The following is an 18605-nucleotide window of genomic DNA, read 5'->3' on the forward strand; positions in this document are numbered from 1 at the left end:
ATGTGACACGTGTCAGATGTTAGAGAGAGAGAGAGAGAGAGAGAGAGAGAGAGAGAGAGAGAGAGAGAGAGAGAGAGAGAGAGAGAGAGAGAGAGAGAGAGAGAGAGAGAGAGAGAGAGAGAGAGAGAGAGACAGAGAGACAGAGAGACAGAGAGACAGAGAGAGAGAGAGAGAGAGAGAGAGAGATCTCTTTGGACCATAGTTCAAAAGAACAGCCAGAGCCCTCTGATTAGGTTACTGTACACACACAGACTAACAGACACACACACCATTTATTTTAGGAGTAGCCTCCCTGCCTGTTGCCTGGCAAATACTCTCCTACACCCACACACCACCTTTCAATTCCAAACAAATCTCAAACCCCAACCATACAGTTCAGAAAACGAATGTCTGATGCATCATTAAGACAAAACAACTTATCACTTGAACTAAGTTATATGTCAAACAAAACAATAGCTGCTATGAAATATGACGATGTGGCCCACAGGACAAGGCTTCCCCACCCTAAGTGGCTTTGGCAACATGATATGAATGAAATAAGAGCCCCTGAAAGATTTGCTAATCCAGCTACAACAACAACAGCAGTAATAATAACAGATGTATAATCTGTCTTTAAATGGCAAAACTACTGCTAGAGCCAGGGCGTGCGGGTGAAAACCCCTTCTAGAAACATCCATGGATTTGTGCCTCCCCTCCCCCGTCCCTGCAACCTCAACACAGCATCACTAGCACTGCTGCTAGGCTGCCGGCTCAGGGGCCTCTGTGGTTCTCAAAGTGGGGTCCGACCCCCAGGGGTCCTTGGGGGGGGGGTCCCCAGCTAAATTAGTTTAAAAAGCGTCACAATCATTTACCCCTTTATCCATATTTTATACTTCGGCTATTCAAAAATAGCAGATCTACGAGCTCATAGCACGGCACACACTATGAGCACTATGAGCTTGTAGATCTGCTATTTTTGAAAAATTGTGAAAATATTTGAATATATATATTTTTTAAGCGAACATTTGTAACTCAAATCTTTGCTTCTGGGGGTCCCTGGAACAAAATATTTTGAGATGGGGGTCTGCGGCCCAATACATATCATTTTGGGGGTCCTTGAGATGAAAAAGTTTGAGAACCACTGCTCTAAATTACCTCTGAGAATTTTATTGGGGTCCCAAAGATATAAATCATATAAAATGGGGGTCACACATAAAAGTATTTGAAAACTTTAGTTACTAGTTACTTTGTAGATTTTGATTATTATTACGAAACATACACTACCCACTTCAGCCCTATATACATTCCGGCCATTTGAAAATGGCCTTTACTCCTTTAATCCTTTAATCCTTAAAATTTTCAAAAGATTTTTTATACATTTTATACATTTGAAAACTTGTGAAATGGGTCATTCTGCACAATGAGCACTTTCTACTTTTGGTACTTTAAGTACACTTTGATACCAATACTTTTGTACTTTTACTCAAGAACATTTTAATTCTGGACTTTTAGTTGTAACAGAGTATTTCTACATCGCAGTATTGACGTTATGTCTGACAACCTCTTTTTTCGTCAAATTAGATGAGATTGTGTGTGTGTGTGTGTGTGTGTGTCATTGTGTGTGGCTGTGCATGTGTGATGCACTGTTGCATACTTACAGTGTTTCCTAGGTTCCTTAACCCCACCAGTCCCTGGGCACTCTTCGAGTTCTGCAGAGAGACAAAGGAGTATTATTAACAAACAGGACACGTGGCCTTGATGTAATATACAATGTACCTGTTTGTTTGTGTGTGTGTGTGTGTGTGTGTGTGTGTGTGTGTGTGTGTGTGTGTGTGTGTGTGTGTGTGTGTGTGTGTGTGTGTGTGTGTGTGTGTGTGTGTGTGTGTGTGTGTGTGTGTGTGTGTGTGTGTGTGTGTGTGTGTGTGTGTGTGTGTGTGGAGCAATGACTGACAGACTGTGGGCTTTTCCTGATAAGCATTCTTTTCATTCCGCATAGAATAATACTTTGTGCTGTGTGCGGCCCATTTTTTTTACTCCCAGAGTTAAATTAACGCTTAGGATTTTAATCCGCAGGGCAGTCCTCATGATCCTGTGTTAAACCCTCCTCACTTACACAGAAGAACCACATCTGACGATGGATTTTCTACACAATGAACAGAATTCCTTATTTACTAAAATGTCAGGGCAAGAAAAGAGCCGGCACTAACCACTATATCAGGTGGGGGGGGGGGGATAATCAATCATTCATCAATCTTTATTCCGGAATCAGTGGTCCACATAAAATACAATAGAAAACGATAGATAAGACAGCACCAACTAAAACACATACAAGCACTTACTCTGATGTTTCCAGTAACATGAGGAGTTACCATACAGTACACATTAATAAGAATGTATATATATACACATAACGCTCAGCAGAATTGTACGTCAATTCCTGCAGTGAAATGCGATTACATAAGTTCAGCAGGCTGTTACATAATGTAGTAGCACTAGCAATATGAATACCAACAAAGGGCTGATATAGGGTTGATAAGCACACTTCTGCCCTTGGCAGGGAGAACAATAACCACCCCCCCCCCCCCCCCTCCTCCCCCACCCCATGCTAATGAGGCACTATGTTAAGGTCTCTCTATGGCATTCTGTGACCCCCATGATGCCCAAGATTCTCCACCTTTAATGACTTAAACTGAATTCTCACTTCCCGCATTGCCCGCATGGGTCCTCGCGGCTACGCAGGGGGACACCAAAGGGAGAAATTCCCTATATACTTTGTTGCACGGTGTCCCCCAGGGGTCTATACTAACTAGGCCGCCTACTTCCCCACCCCCCTATACCAAATGTCTTTGCCGAAAATAGCCAATCTACAAGCTCACAACGATCTGCTTTTTGTTCTCCAAATGTTCACCCTTGGTTCATGTGGTTACATTATTTGTAGTGCTCTATCAAAAGTGGAATCCTATTGCGTGTTTCCGTGATTTCTAACCACACGCACACACACACGCGCACACACACACACACACACACACACACACACACACACACACACACACACACACACACACACACACACACACACACACACACACACACACACACACACACACACACACACACACACACACACACACACACTCACACACTCACACACCAACCATCAATTCCTGTATCAATCCACTCATCTCGTTCATCAGAGCCTCAACTTAATACACCCTTACTAATGTGCTAACCATAAACAGCAATCACAAGAGAATGATTAGAATAATCAGTAATAAACCGGCAATTTTTACAAGCGTAGCTTCTCTCAGATGAGGATAACTAGTAGCCAACCAGCTAGCCAGCCAGCCAGCCAGCCAGCCAGCCAGCCAGCCAGCCATGCAGCCAGCCAGCCAGCCAGCCAGCCAGCCAGCCAGCCAGCCAGCCAGCCAGTCAGTCATAGAGGCAGAGACCAGCAGCATTTGCAGCACTGGGCTGGTTACTAAACATCAGTTACCTTCTAAACATCAGTTAACTTCAGTGGTGTAAAGTAACTAAGTAAATTTACTCAAGTACTGTACTTACACTGTACAGTACAATTTTGAGGTACTTTTACTTTACTGGAGTATTTCCATTGTCTATAGTTTTATTTCTACTCCACTACATCTCAGAGGCAACTATTGTACTTTTACGCCACTACAATTATTTGAAAACTTTAGTTACTAGTTACTTTGCAGGTATACATTATTACATTATAAAACATACATTAACCACTTTAGCCCTGTTTTATACATAGGCTATTTGAAAATAGCCGATCTACAAGCTCACAACGCGTCGCAACGCGTTGTGAGCTTGTAGATCTGCTATTTTCTAACATTTTAGTACTTTTACTTTTGGTACTTTAAGTACATTTTGATACCAATACTTTTGTACTTTTACTCAAGTCAATTTTGAATTCCTGACTTTTACTTGTAACAGAGTACTTCTACATTGCAGTATTGATACTTTTACTTAAGTAAAACATTTGAGTACTTTTTCCACCACTGGTTAACTTTTTATTTTCCATGCAGCAGGTGCTCAAGACATCAGCTAATGTGGCATAGCTATAGCACACATTATTATAGCAACTTCACTTTCTGTGAAGTAACACAATGAGCACAGTCATTATTTCAGCCTATGATCCATTCAAGCTATGATCCTTTATTCTGTTTATTCACTAGGAGAGATCAGGGGATACATAAGTTAAAGGGGAATATTTAAGCCTGGAGACCGCTGAGACAGATTGTCTTCATATTTACGACACCCTGTGAAGAGTTTTCAATCACAATCACACAAGGATGTCATTTCTGGGAATTTTGTTTCTAACACTATGTCTTCAAGTTCAACGTTGTGCCTGCTAAACAAAAAAGGAACACAGTAACATTACATCAACAACAGTTTAGTGGCATCATGTGCTCAGTATAAGCTCACCACACCCTGGAAGGAAGTGACAATGTCAATGAACCCCCCAGGTCAACGCCTAACAGAGGCTGATTACTAACCTTTGTCCACAATGACACTGACCACAGGAGTGGTCTCCACCCAAGACACTACACCACCCCAAACATGACTAGTCCGGTTTCAACAGCTGGTTGCGGTGCAGACACATTAACAGCAGTCTTACTCCATTATATCAGTGGTTCTCAAACTTTTTCATGTCAAGGACCCCCAAAATGATATGTATTCGGCTGCGGACCCCCATCTCAAATATTTTGTTCCATGTCAACAGCCTCTGGCATCTGAGAAGGTTCTAATTGCCCTAACAAGTGTGGCTCTCTCAAAGACTATAGGAAACCAAACCATACATAGCTAGTGGGCATAATAAGCAGAGCAGAGGACCCTTATCTTTGTGAATATATTCCGGACCTATAGAGACAGAATCAAGGCAATAGTAAGTCTTACTGCCCCCCACCCCTGCTGGTCCGTTGGTAATGTGTACTGTACCTCCAGCTTATCCAGTTATGTGCACTAACTGAGAAAGCACTTGGGAATGTCACAATTATATAAATAACCTCAGCCATCTGTCCCTTTTAGTTGAGAGGGAACGAGAGAGAAAGAGAGGGAGAGAGAGAAAGAAAGGGAACAATTTAATTAACTAAGGCTTTACATAAATCCTCCCTTCTCTAAATTCCACAATAGGTGAAAAAAGCACTTTATTGGCCACTGCCTCATAACATATCATAATAACTACATAAACACACAGACCCAACAAACCACCAAGTTCAGATCATTTCCTGTTCGTGCCCTAACTTTAGCTATGATTGGCTAGTTCTGTATTAACACGGCAGCAAGTTTTGCCACAACGCCCCCCCCCCCCCCCCCTCCCCCTCCGCGTCACCTCACCCCCTCGGAAACGTGTCTGTCTGTCTGACGTTGCTCAACTGCCAAATGAGTAATGCAATTGCTGTCCCCAGAAATAGTACCTCTCTAATAAAAAGCATGCCTGCAAGCATGCTCCCCATTGGCCGTTCCTCAGGTTTGCCTGGCTGACAACATGTCGCCGTCACGCCTTCACGTTTGTCTCTGCGGCAACACTATTTCTACCTTATGATGCAGGCACACAGGGCTAGAGGACATTATGACATCACACCACAATGGCAACAATTTGTCAGCCACAGGGTTGTGCACGACATGTATAAATAAATGTGTGTGTGTGTGTGTGTGTGTGTGTGTGTGTGTGTGTGTGTGTGTGTGTGTGTGTGTGTGTGTGTGTGTGCGCTGTATAAGCGTTCTACTGTGAAGCCGAGCATGTTCAGCATGTGTAATGATGATTCTGTGTTCTCTAACATTTCAGCTAACACCCTTGATGTTGTTGTTGTACGAAAACCGTAGTGTTCATTCTCGAGGTCGGCTGTACTTTTGATTACAGCTTAGAGGAAGGCTTCCTAACCAAAGTGCAAAAATATCATCAGCTAGAGCAGACCATCTCACAGCTAGGCTACAGATGTAAACTTTGGGTTTTTATCTTTGGCAGCCTAGGGCACGTGCACAAGTTGGTTGTGAGGGGCCTTCAAATGGCCGGCCTCTCCAAAAGGAGGGCCAAACAGTTAACAAGTACTGCTCAGTATCAGCTATTATAGGAATCCGCTCAATTTGGAGGAAGCGTTGTTTCCTTTACCCATGATTGTTGTCTGCTGTGTTTGACAAGTATACGAACATTATTGTATCTCTAGTGTGTGTCACAGAGACAGAGAATGTGATTGGAATAAGTGAGTGAGCTGTCACTGCAGTGTGTGCTTTTGGAGTGTTTACAAGACTATTAAATCTATTACCTAGTACACTGTAACGCCCTCTATGTTAATTTAACGTGTGTTTAAGAGTGTACAAATGAATCTAAATGGACCCGTAAAGGTTAAACTAACATAAACTAACATATCTCTGCTGTCCAAAATGTTCATTTTTCAGGAAATGACAAAAACAAAACACAAAGTGGAGTTAGGAGGTTTTGTTCATCATTGATAAGAACAACTGAATGGACCTCCAAGCTCTCAATGAGGGTGGAGGTCAAAAGGGGGTGGAGCCTGGAGTCATCAAAACCAGCTAACTCCACCCCCCTTTGGTGGACTTAGCTGTTTTAGCAGAAAGTTTGTGGAGAAACATTTTGTTAGCTGGTTTCAACCGAACAGCAACAAATATACTACCTACTCCACAATGTAAAACGTGGCTAATCAAAGTCAATCAATTTGTCATTTATTAGACATTGTGTATAAAATGATTGTGTAAAGCATGACTGTCATCCTATAATGACAGATAGTTCCGTTCTGCTATCATTCTCCAGTGTAATTAGTGTGTAAAAGGCCATGTTGGGAGTATGTGTATTTGCTTTTTGGTGTTTTTTATTGTTGTTTATTTTACTTTGAGTTGATGAATGCTTTATACACCCTGTGCACATACTGTTACTTTTGTTTCTGCATTTAATCATTGTGCAGCTTTACCACTTTCAACCTATACATTAAGCTCACAACGTGTCACATTGCGACACATGTCGAGCCAGTAGATCGGCTATTTTTGTCGGGGCTTACGTGGTTAAAACGACCACACGACTATCAAGCTACTTCTCTCCTCAAGATGGCTGAACATGAACAACATGGTCCCAGGACAACATTCTCTTGGCATTGTCTCCCTGGTGGGAGCCCTGAGGTCGATCCTGAGGGATGCCTGCCTGGTTCTTGGAAATCTAGAACCTGACCCGCAGCTGGAAAGGAACACTCTGACCAGCTGGTGGAGGCTTTTAACCCATTAAGACCGGGAACGCATCTGTGTACGTTTTTTATTTTTATTTCTTTGGCTATTCAAAAATAGCGGATCTACAAGCTCATAGCGCGAAAAAAAAAAATATATATATATCTTTCAATATATATATATTTTTAAAGCAAACATTTGTAACTCAAATCTTTGCTGCTGGGGGGGGGGGGTCGCTGGAACAAAATATTTTCAGAGTCTGTGGCCAAATTTGGGTGGTCCTTGACATGAAAAGCACCACTATTTTATATCATAGCAACATACGTTTCTTTTTCAGGTAACTGATAGGATTCAGAAGACATTTGTAGAATCCCCCCAGAAGCAAAGATTTGAGTAAAAAAAGATTGCTTAAAAAAAATACACATATTTAAAGATTTGCACACATTTTTCACGATTAAAAAAAAACATAGCAGATCTACAAGCTTTAAAGGTAGGGTAAGTGATTTACTTTGGTTAAAATAAGTATTAAATAGCTCTATATTCTGATAGTACTCATTGCTATAGTTAGCAGTGTTTGTTCAGTAAAAGGAGTCTCCCATGTCTCTCCAGCTCTTTATTAAACAGAAAATGCATTTTCAGTGTTCTCTCCTGATTGGCTTACATTTTGTCACCAACCTGAAAATGTACTATATTCTGTTTACTAAAGAGCTGGAGAGACCCCTGTGACCAAACAAACGCTCTGTAGCAATGATTACTACTATCAGAATATAGTACTTTAACCTTTAAAAAAAAATATATATATATCACCTACCTTTAACTATTTTTTTAATAGCCAAAAGAAATTTTAAAAAATGATACAGATGCGTTCCCCCCCGGTCTTAATGGGTTAAAGCTGAAAAGGTGAAACGTCCCAGAGCAGTGCTGCTGAGCCGAGGCCCAGAACACATGCAGAGAGCAGAGAGAGGGGCCCTGGCTGGCTGCTAATCATCCTGAGAGGAGCCTCCATGCAGTCAAACAGTCCGGCTCCCCCACAGTCTCCCTCTGCTGCCCTCTCTCACCTCCGGCCTCTGGACCACCCCCCCCCCCCCGCCTTCCTCTTTCCGTTCCTCCTTCTCTCGGCCTCCTCCTCCGCCTCCCTATACCAGTGGTGGAAAAACTACTCTTTTTTTTTTACTTAAGTAAAAAAGTATCAAATACCGCAAGGTAGAAATACTCTGTCTGGAATTCAAAATTGACTTGAGTAAAAGTACAAAAGCATTGGTGTCAAAATGTACTAGAAGTACCAAAAGTAGAAAGTACTCATTATGCAGAATGTCCCATTTCACACGTTTTCAAAATGTATAAAAATCTTTTGAAAATAGCCGATCTATCCGCTATTTTCAAATGTCCGAAATGTATATAGGGCTGAAGTGTGTAATGTATGTTTTGTAATAATAATCCAAAAGTAACTAGTAACTAAAGTTTTAAAATAATTGTAGTGGAGTAAAAGTAACATTTTTGCCTCTGAGATAGATAGTAGTGGAGTAGAAGTAAAAGTACTGAACATTTGAAAAACTCCAGTAAGTAAGTACAGTACTTGAGTAAATGTACTTAGTTACTTTACACCACTGCTCCCTTACAAACATCTTTCCCCTCCCTCTCCCTTCTCTATCCAGTCCCTCCTCGGTCGGTCCCTCCTGACCTGCTGCCTTCTCCTCCATCTCCCAGGAGTGCTAGCTCTACACAATAAAAAAAACACAGATGAATACCTTGTGGGCCGATGGCGGATGTGGACTAATTAACAAGCTCTATGCCTTGCTGAGCACACTTGTGAATTCGTTAGGGCTAATTAGTCTGATTTGTATGCTTGCAGTTGAGCGCTGACCAAAAAGGCTGACTGTAAAAAGGGTTTAAGAGGCTCTGTGAGCTACACATACAGTATACAGTGAGCTAGGAGGTTGATGTCAATGGTGTAAAAGACAGAAGACGCTAGAAATGACCTGGAGAGGAGAGGAGTAGGGATGGGACGATAATTATTATCGTTTATAGTGATAAAAGAATGCTCACAATAATCGTATTGCAGAGGTTTTAATTCATCGGGAAATTGTCCTCCGTCATACATAGGGATCAATTCACCTTTGCCGAGCTGCATATCCGGTACCACTTAAACCCTCTAGAATCGGTAAAAACGCACCAGTAAAGAACGTCTTTTTTCCACTCTCAACAACACGTCGCGACACGCATTGCGACGCGTTGTGAGCTTGTAGATCTGCTATTTTTGGCAAATGTTCCACTCCAGACTATGGATGCTGGGGTTCAAGAAGTGGTTAACTAAAGTGTAATTTTAAGAGTTTTAAGCTTATTTTGATTATCGCGATAATATCGTAAATCACAATTATTTTGGTCACAATAATCTTGACGTGAAATGTTCATATCGTCCCATCCCTAGAGAGGAGAGGAGACTTGATCTGTCCTGGTCCAGTCCACCAGTCACATGAGGGAACATAATGTTCATATTTCTGATACATCCATGTGAGCAGACAGAGAGATGCGCGCTGCACACGAATCCTAACTGCCTCAGGGAGGAAACCCCCATTACAAATGTTCCATTCACAACCGTTAGATGCATGCTCAGCCAACCAGACAGCCACAGTTGAAATCCTATATTCCCGTTCTAAAAAGCCTCTTGATCGGGGGGGTTCCTTCCATTAAGGGCCATTCCTGAAATCACTTAAACCCTGAAACCAGGTTTAACCACCTATTCAGGGCATGTCATAATAATGCGAACATGCAGCGACGATAAATCGGCTATTTTCAGAGAATTGGTGTGGAAGGAAAAAGGTGTAAGGAGGGGACCAAGTACAGACCCCTGGGGGACCCCTGTCAAGGAAGTATATAGGGTCTTAATTGGTTAACTACCATCATAAAGCCTAGAACACAGGACAGCTCCCTGTGGCACCCTCTCAAGTGCTCTCACTTTCAGAGGAAGTGGGCCAGAGTGACCGTGACACGGCAAGCTGAGGAGGCCGGAAGAACGGAGTACACACAGATCCAGACTTTTAAAATCCACTTGCTGAGTGAAGGGAGCAAGCGGAGAGAAATGCAACCCTTGAATGGGAGGGTGAGAGTCAGAGAGATGGTTCCCACACTTACTCCATGACAATACCATCACATGGGAGCCCAATTTCCATTACTGATATGTTTCAGTATCAGTGTCCAAGTGTTATATTGTATATGTATTCAGCTTCTGGATCTGAATTGACCAGGCCACAGTTTGGTAACTTAGGTAATTAGTAAATCTGTAAGGGTCTGTGGAGGCCGGAGGGTCACTTGATTAGTTAAAAAAAAACTGATACTGTATGAATTATTATTACATAACTCTTTCATGACTGAAAGAGTTATGTAATACAATGTAAAACATTTTTTCCATGACCGGAGAAGCAGAGAGAGAGAGAGAGAGAGAGAGAGAGAGAGAGAGAGAGAGAGAGAGAGAGAGAGAGAGAGAGAGACGGATTACCAGTATAAATTAACTAAGCACATCCGGATTAAGGCCTGAGTGAAATAACCATGTCATCTAGACCTCCCATTATTCACATGACAAGTAGATACATTGGCCTAGAAAAAAGCTGCTGGGTTATTACCAGGCCTGAAGAATGTGGGGGGCACTCTGATAGTCAGTCACATAAGATGAAATCTTAAGGAAAACTGGACAGACTGGATTAAAGCAGGGTCAATATCTGGAACGAAACGAAGATGGAAATGATTCCAGGCCTGAGCTCAAAGGACAAAAATGCAGTCTTATTCCACAACCTGGAGGTTGTCCAGGTTGTGGAATAAATGCTGTCCAGCAGCATTACTGTACTCAAACACGACCACACTCTAAGGAATGACTGCTATGCTTTGCTTCGCTCTGCATGTGAAAATAAATAAAATATCACAGGCCTAAAGACAGACATGGTGGGATATGTTCTGTTTCTCTTTTCTCAGGAAAGGATTACTGTACTGCACAGTGTTTCTTTCTGTGGAAGAGAATATTTTTTTTGTATGGACAACGTGTAGGTTTTAAATCTTAAAATAACATGGTGACAGATTGCAGGGGCCAAAGATTGTCAAACCAAATCAACTAGCTAAATAAACGTTCAATTACAATGACACAATGCCTGGGGGGGGCATACAAATATGTGGGTCAATGATTTGTTTGGTTGCACCTGTCTTGCAGCCAACTGGGATCCCAGACTTATGTTTATTTTGAAAACATTGAAATGAATGCGAGTGTGCAAATCAGGGAGGCAAATGAACATCAGCCACATGCTGCTGAATATTGGCAGTGAAAAATAAAATGTGTTTACCCTCTTAGTCATTTTTGCTGCAAAGTAGTGCTGTGATGCATCGTGAGCTTATAGAACTGCAATTTTCAGTGTGCGACACCCGCACACAACTAATAAATATAAATCAAGCTAAGAAATACCTCCAGTTCCCATGAGTTGACAGACTTGACTGACACACAAGATAACGACCAACTTTTATGATCCTTCCCAGCCATACTACTCAACAACTATCGTCACTGTCGGGTGGAAACCTTGTAAGGCTTGTATGTCCAATTTTTTCAGGAAAAGTATAAAGAAAAAAAAACAATGTTACAATGAATGTTGTTCTTATTCAGTCACAAGCTCTTGTTAATACTTGTTCAATATTTATAAAACCCAAAGACACATTTAATCACTTTCACTATCACTTTAAAAAGCCACTGCAAGCTCACAACGCGTTACATCACAACATGTTGTCAGTGAGCTTGTAGATTTTTAGCGGTGCCAACCGCTCTACATTTGACTCTGTCCGTATGAGTGTCCGTCCGTATGTTATGTCCGTATGAGCACGGGATGAGCACGGCAAAGAAGCAACACATACAAACACACGCACACACACACACACACACACACACACACACACACACACACACACACACACACACACACACACACACACACACACACACACACACACACACACACACACACACACACACACACACACACACACACACACACACACACACACACACGGACTTGGAGATTGCCTATGCCATCTCTCCTCTCATTGGCCACACATGCCACTGGTTATCAAAGAGGGGTCCAGGCAAGGGACCCCCAGCGTATGTTATGTCCGTCCGTCCATATGAGCACGGGATGAGCACGGGATTTTAAACAGCTATAACTCCAGTTTGCAGCATGCCACCAAGTCCAAATTTGGTATGTGGACTTAGACCACCAATAGGGACGAGCATTAATTGCTGCAGCCCCGCCCCCTCTGTCTTCCCATTGGCTGGCCTTTAAACAGCCATAACTCAAGTTCGCAGCATGCTACGGAGTACAAATTTTATACATGGACTAAAACCACCAATAGGGACGAACTGTAATTAGTTAAGCCCCGCCCCCTCTGTCTGCCCATTGGCTGGGCTTTAAACAGCCATTATTCCAGTTTGCAGCATGCTACCAAGTACAAATTTGGTAAGTGGACTCAGACCACCAATAGGGACGAACTGAAATGAGTTAAGGCACCGCTTCCTTCACACAGGGTGTGATTTTTTTGCTTCTTTTGAGTGACACTGTAGTATGAAGCAGGGCATTCATTTACGGAAGAAATAACAAAAAAACATAAAAAGTATGAAATATGGAGATATAGAATCAGAATCAACATCATCACAATCAACACAGTCTACAGGTGTTAAGAATTGTCTGTTTTTTTTGTAAGCTTTTGTGATACAAGATTTCTGCCAGACAATATGCAACCCAAGCCCACCTGGCAGCATGGCATGGCACGCCATCTTATTGATTGGTTTGGCAACCCTTTGTGAAGAGAGAATGTTCGTTCTGTTCTGACCTCCTCCACTTCTGTCCGGCTCTCTCTCTCACTGGGGAACAGAAAGTGACACGTTCGCTCACATACCGGCACACACATGCAGTGCTCACACAAACACTTGGCACGGAACGAGAGGCAGTCTATTTATTTCTTCCTCTCGAAAAACACAGAGAGCTGAGATGAGTCAACAGTGCTATAGCTGTGACAGCGCCAGGTGATGTAAATCCACAGCGAGCAAGCAATCTCTCTCTCTCGTTCTCTCTCTCTCTCACACACACACACACACCCCCGCAGTCATTTAATTTCACAATATTATTGAGGAGACCAACCACCCCCCATGTTCTGTTGCTGCAGGTATCCAGTTAGAATGCAATGTGGTTTAGATAACAGCTAGCAGTGGCAGGGTGGTAAAGCAACAACAAGGGGGAAAAAAGGCTGTCTTGTTACGCAACCGTGTGCTCTGCTTCACACCTTCTTGAGTCCACTTTCACACATATCTTCACTGGGGGAAGCAGCGCTGTGCTGAGCAGCATCGTGAGTATCATTCAGCAGTCATCAGCAAGATGTTTCCTCCGTTCCGCCTGACTAGCTTGATGTGTTTAACCCATTCAATCAACGCATCTCTGTCATTTTAGATTTCTTTGGCTATTAAAAAATAGCAGATCTGCTATTTTTAAAAATATCTTGAAAATGTGCGCAAATCTTTAAATGAATATCTTTTAAAGAGAACATTTGTCAAATATTTTGTTCCAGGGACCACCCCCCCCCCCCCCCCCCCCAGAAGCAAAGATTTGAGTTACAAATGTTCACTTAAAAATATATATATATTCAAAGATTTGCACACATTTTCACGATTTTTCAAAAATTGCAGATGGGACATTTGAAGTACGTACTGTATATTAAAAGTGGGGTTCTTGCAGGACGGAGCTAATGACCTAATCAAATATCCCTCATCAGGAGTCAGCGCTTCAACTGGGCTGAGAGGCTGAGAGAGGCACGAGGTTTGCACTCCTGTAGTGTTGTAGTTAGACCTACATACTGAACCTGTAGCTCATTCAGTGCACATGCATACATTTTGGTTTCAGCTCAACCCAGCTGATCGCTGCCCACAAGGGACACGGAGCTAGTTACGGGTTAGACGTCTTGCTCGAGGACACTTCGACCAGTCATATTTGACACATTGCTGGCCACTGTGGCCAGGCCTGGAATCGAACCTGGGATAACTGGGGCCTCCTGCTATCCAGGCAGGCTCTCAGCGTATTTTGGGGGGATTTGTACTTTATTCTGAATCTTCTTATTGCTGCAATCTCACTGCCTGTAATCTTTCTACAGCTGTATTGTTCATCCATGTGACAATAAAACACATAGAATGCACAGTATGCACACACTAACATACATTTAGGGAAACATATCATGCACACTTGCATAGAAAGTGAATAAAGACAGACACAGTCAGATTATATCTTTCATTCACACACACGCACATCAGACGTGCACGCGCACACACACACAATGCAAATGCCCATAGATACCAACCACAGCACACACTTCCCTGACATGCACGCTGTGGCCCAAGTAAGAGGAGGAGAGAAGTGGAGGAAGACTGGAGCAGGTGGAGAGTGATAACACCAAGCGGCTAGGCGGGTCAGCACTAACATGTGTATTCTAATGTGATTTCCCATTACATAACCATTACATAGCCAGCACACAGCTGCTCCACAACACACCATACAGTAGCAGTTTGGACGATGGATGCTACTGTATGCACAAATGATGGCAGTAATGGTTACTAAAACCCACCATGCCGTGCTCTCTTAGTCTCTTCAAACCATGAAGAATAGTCTCCAAGCAGGCCTCAGCTAAGAGGTAATATTGCTCCTTGCAATGGGTATTATCTGGTGGAGAAATCATGAGCTCTAAATAGACTCAGTATTTCTTTTGATATTTATCGGTCAGATATAGATTTAGATGTATAGCCTACTACAGTTAAGATAGATGTCTTTGCCACTTATAGTGGCAGCAACAAGGTTCCATGCCGGCCCGTGGTCTTCCGAAATAAAGCCAATCAGCAAGGCAGTCATATGTCCTCATATGACTGTCATATGTCCTCATATGACTTTCATATGTGCTCATATGACTGTCATAATGTCCTCATACCATCAGCAACATTCACAACAGAACACTGCCCTGAATAGAGATTGATTATCTGTCTCTCTTCATCATTGTACATTTTGTTCCATAGATGAGGGCACTGGCAGATATTATGGAGAAAAAAAAGAACAGTCCAAGACATCTAAATACAGTACTGTAGATATTGTACTCGTACCAGCCAAAATCCCATAACTTGCCCTGTCCTCATTTTAATATCATACAATATACATAACTAAACAAAAGCTCACAGCGCATCACTTTGTGCCACGCTGAGAGCTTGTACATCTGCTATTTTTTAATCTTGAATAATTTTACATTTTTTTAAATAAATACTTCTGGGGGTCCCTGGCACAAAAACAATTAATGTAGGGGTCCTTGACATGAAAAAGTTTGAATATCACTGCACTGGTGTAAAGGATGCCATTTGTTCCACTTATGACAGTTTGTATTTTTATCCCCCCCCTCCCCCACCCTATATGTTATATGCAGGCAGCTATACATAACAGTGGTATAGTATTGGTCAGAGTTCAGTGTGTGTGACAGAGATTAAATAGGGTTACATAACCAGTGACCTGGCAGAGAGAGCAGGCCTCCTGATCTGATCCTATACCACGCAGTGCAACGGCTTAACGGAGAGGCTTATACCGCTGTACTGGCATGACTCACTCTCTCAACCTTCAACATACCGAACCAGACACATGGGGGCTGCACACTGCACTGCCTACACATCGGAAACTATAACTCACACATTCACCTAAATATCACGCCTGATGATCACGCTATAAACGGCAAAACGCTCTGATAATTCATTATGATTCTATTCGGTTATTATTATTATACAAGGAACGGGATTATATTATCAGCCTTGAAAGTAATGGGACAAAGAACGATGCATCCCTAGTCCAGTCGGATACAGGATAGGTGGGCACTAGTAGGGACATCTGGGCACCTCGATGTAAAATTGGCTATTTTGTCCAAAATGTTAAAAAATATATATATATTTGAAAAATGGTCTTAAGTAGTGTTAAGTATACATGATGTGAACATGCACAGTACATCATTATCAGACTTAATGTATCCTTCCACTTCTTGTTTATACCCCAAATTGACTGGATATATAGGTTTTGTAGCAATTTCTCTACAGTTGCTATTTGCTACTAGCAACTGTAGAAATATTAGACCTTAATTGTCGAACGTTTAAGCATGTTCTAATCATGTATACACACACAGGATAGGTGGGCACTACTACTACTACTACTAGGGAGATCTGGGCACCTCGATCTTCTTCCAGGATCTACAGGTCTCTTCCTACCTTGGCTTGGTTGATGAGGAGCCCTACGAAGGTGGACACCAGCACAGAGCCGGACATGCTGCCCTTCCTGTGCTTCAGAAAGGGGAAGGCGGCCGGCGGAGAGTCTTCAGGGACAGTGACCGTGTAGGACTGTCTCAGGCTGGGCATGATGCTGCTGCTGGTACCGGCGCGATGGAAGAATTACAACTCACAATGTCCAGGCTGTTCGTGGTGGTCCGCTTTCGAAATGTATTTATTTTGATAAATAAACTAATGTTTGCCGCAAAACACGAACGAGATAAATGACTAATATAGTACAGCGACTCTCACAGTCTTGATTCCCGTTATATAGAAACTTGCCATCCACCGACGTAACGGACCCCGGCAGCAATTTATACTAAGCGACGGACCTGTTGTGGCGCTCCCACAGTTTAAACTGAGTCTATAATATAATATATACACAACGATCTGTGATGAAATGATCGGTTTCGTTACGGAACACTGCAGCGCGTGTGCGACATCATTGTATTTCTATCAGTACTACTAGTGTCCGCGACGTCCGTATCCAGTGTAAAAAATACATGGTGTGTGTGTGTGTGTGTGTGTGTGTGTGTGTGTGTGTGATGAGATGAGTCTTTGCCAGTGAAGACACGCCCCTCTCCCGGCTGGGTAAAGTGGGTCCACATTAACACACACATAACAAACGTCACGCTGACATTAGCCTGGGGGTCTTTTTACGTCAAGCAGCACCACGCATTAATTAATTAATTAATTCATTCATTCATTCATTCATCCATCCATTCATTCATTCATTCATTCATTCATTCATTCATTCATTCATTCATTCATCCATTCATCCATCCATCCATCCATTCATTCATCCATTCATTCATTCATTCATTCATTCATCCATCCATCCATCCAGGAATAATCTCATGGATTAATGATGGTGCATCCAAAGATGCATCATCTCCATAATGGCCCAGTGGTGGAAAAAGTATTCACATGTTTTACTTAAGTAAAAGTATCAATACTGCTATGTAGAAATACTCTTGTTACAAGAAAAAGTAAGTAAAGTACAACATTTACTTGAGTAAAGAGTACAAAAGTATTGGCATCAAAATATGCGTAAAAGTACAAAAGTAAAAGTGCTCATGCATAATTTCTCATTTGACAAGTCTTCAGATATAAAATGTATGAAAATCTTTTGAAAATAGCCGATCTACAAGCTAACAATGCTTCGCATCGTAAAAGTACAATATTTGCCTCTGAGATGTAGTGGAGTAGAAGTAAAAGTATCTATACTTTTACTTGGAAATTGGAAATACTCCAGTAAAGTAAAAGCACCTAAAAATTGTACTTAAGTACAGTACTTAACTAAATGTACATAGTTACTTTCCACCACTGCCATTCATTCATTCTGGAATAATCTCAAGGATTAATGATGGTGCATCCAAGGATGCATCTATCCGTAATGGCCACATCCACATGGCATGCACATGGCAGGCTCTTCACTAAACTCACTATTCTTGACCAAGACACATCAGTCTGAGAGAGAGAGCTAGGCCTGGCCTATATCTATAATAAAATGGTGGTGTGTGAGTCATTGTAAATTAAACCCTGAGGCCACTTCTACAAATGTCTTCTAAATCAGTAGATCTCACACTTTCAAGATTTTTCAAAAATGTTCAAAAATAGCAGATCAAGCTCACAGCGCGGCAGGAAGTGACGCGCTGTGAGCTTGTAGATCTGCTATTTTTGAATAGTCAATGCTAAAATAAAAAATGACAGACGCATAAATCATAGGTTAATTTATCCTTTACACATTTTAACACGTGTACAATAGGCATTTTACATACAGCCAATGAAATAAAGGTGCACTGATATGGCTCAGACTTTAGCTTTCAGATAAATATAGTGAAAGGAAGGAAGTTAAGAGTGTCATGAAATAACCAGAGGCCCACTGAAAACCACGCATTTTCAACTGTAATAATCGAAATGAATCATGTAGCCCGGCTGTCGAGAAACGCAAAGACAGCCAAGTCGTTTGCAAGGTGTTCTGCTCTCACTGTTGAAACTCACCTCTGTTACTACAACGTCTAAATATATCTGGATGATGACTGCTGCTAGATCGTAGCCTCTATGTCAT

At 42.0% G+C, this 18605-nt stretch overlaps 1 protein-coding gene across 5 annotated transcripts in view; it reads right to left on the reverse strand.

The window, feature by feature from the left end:
* usp2a (ubiquitin specific peptidase 2a) overlaps nt 1-18605 on the reverse strand; it is a 55689-nt gene that overhangs the window by 12066 nt on the left and 25018 nt on the right. For 3 of the 5 annotated variants that reach the window (XM_084065251.1, XM_084065252.1, XM_084065250.1), the window contains exon 4: nt 1638-1688. In XM_084065251.1, the coding sequence (XP_083921377.1) occupies nt 1638-1688 (51 nt within the window). Of the gene's footprint in view, nt 1-1637; nt 1689-16477; nt 17013-18605 lie in introns of those variants that run through there. The other 2 variants (XM_084065254.1, XM_084065253.1) reach the window with 1 other exon arrangement.

This window comes from Gymnoscopelus microlampas (assembly GCF_963454915.1).
Source record: "Gymnoscopelus microlampas genome assembly, chromosome: 8".
Lineage (NCBI taxonomy): Eukaryota > Metazoa > Chordata > Actinopteri > Myctophiformes > Myctophidae > Gymnoscopelus > Gymnoscopelus microlampas.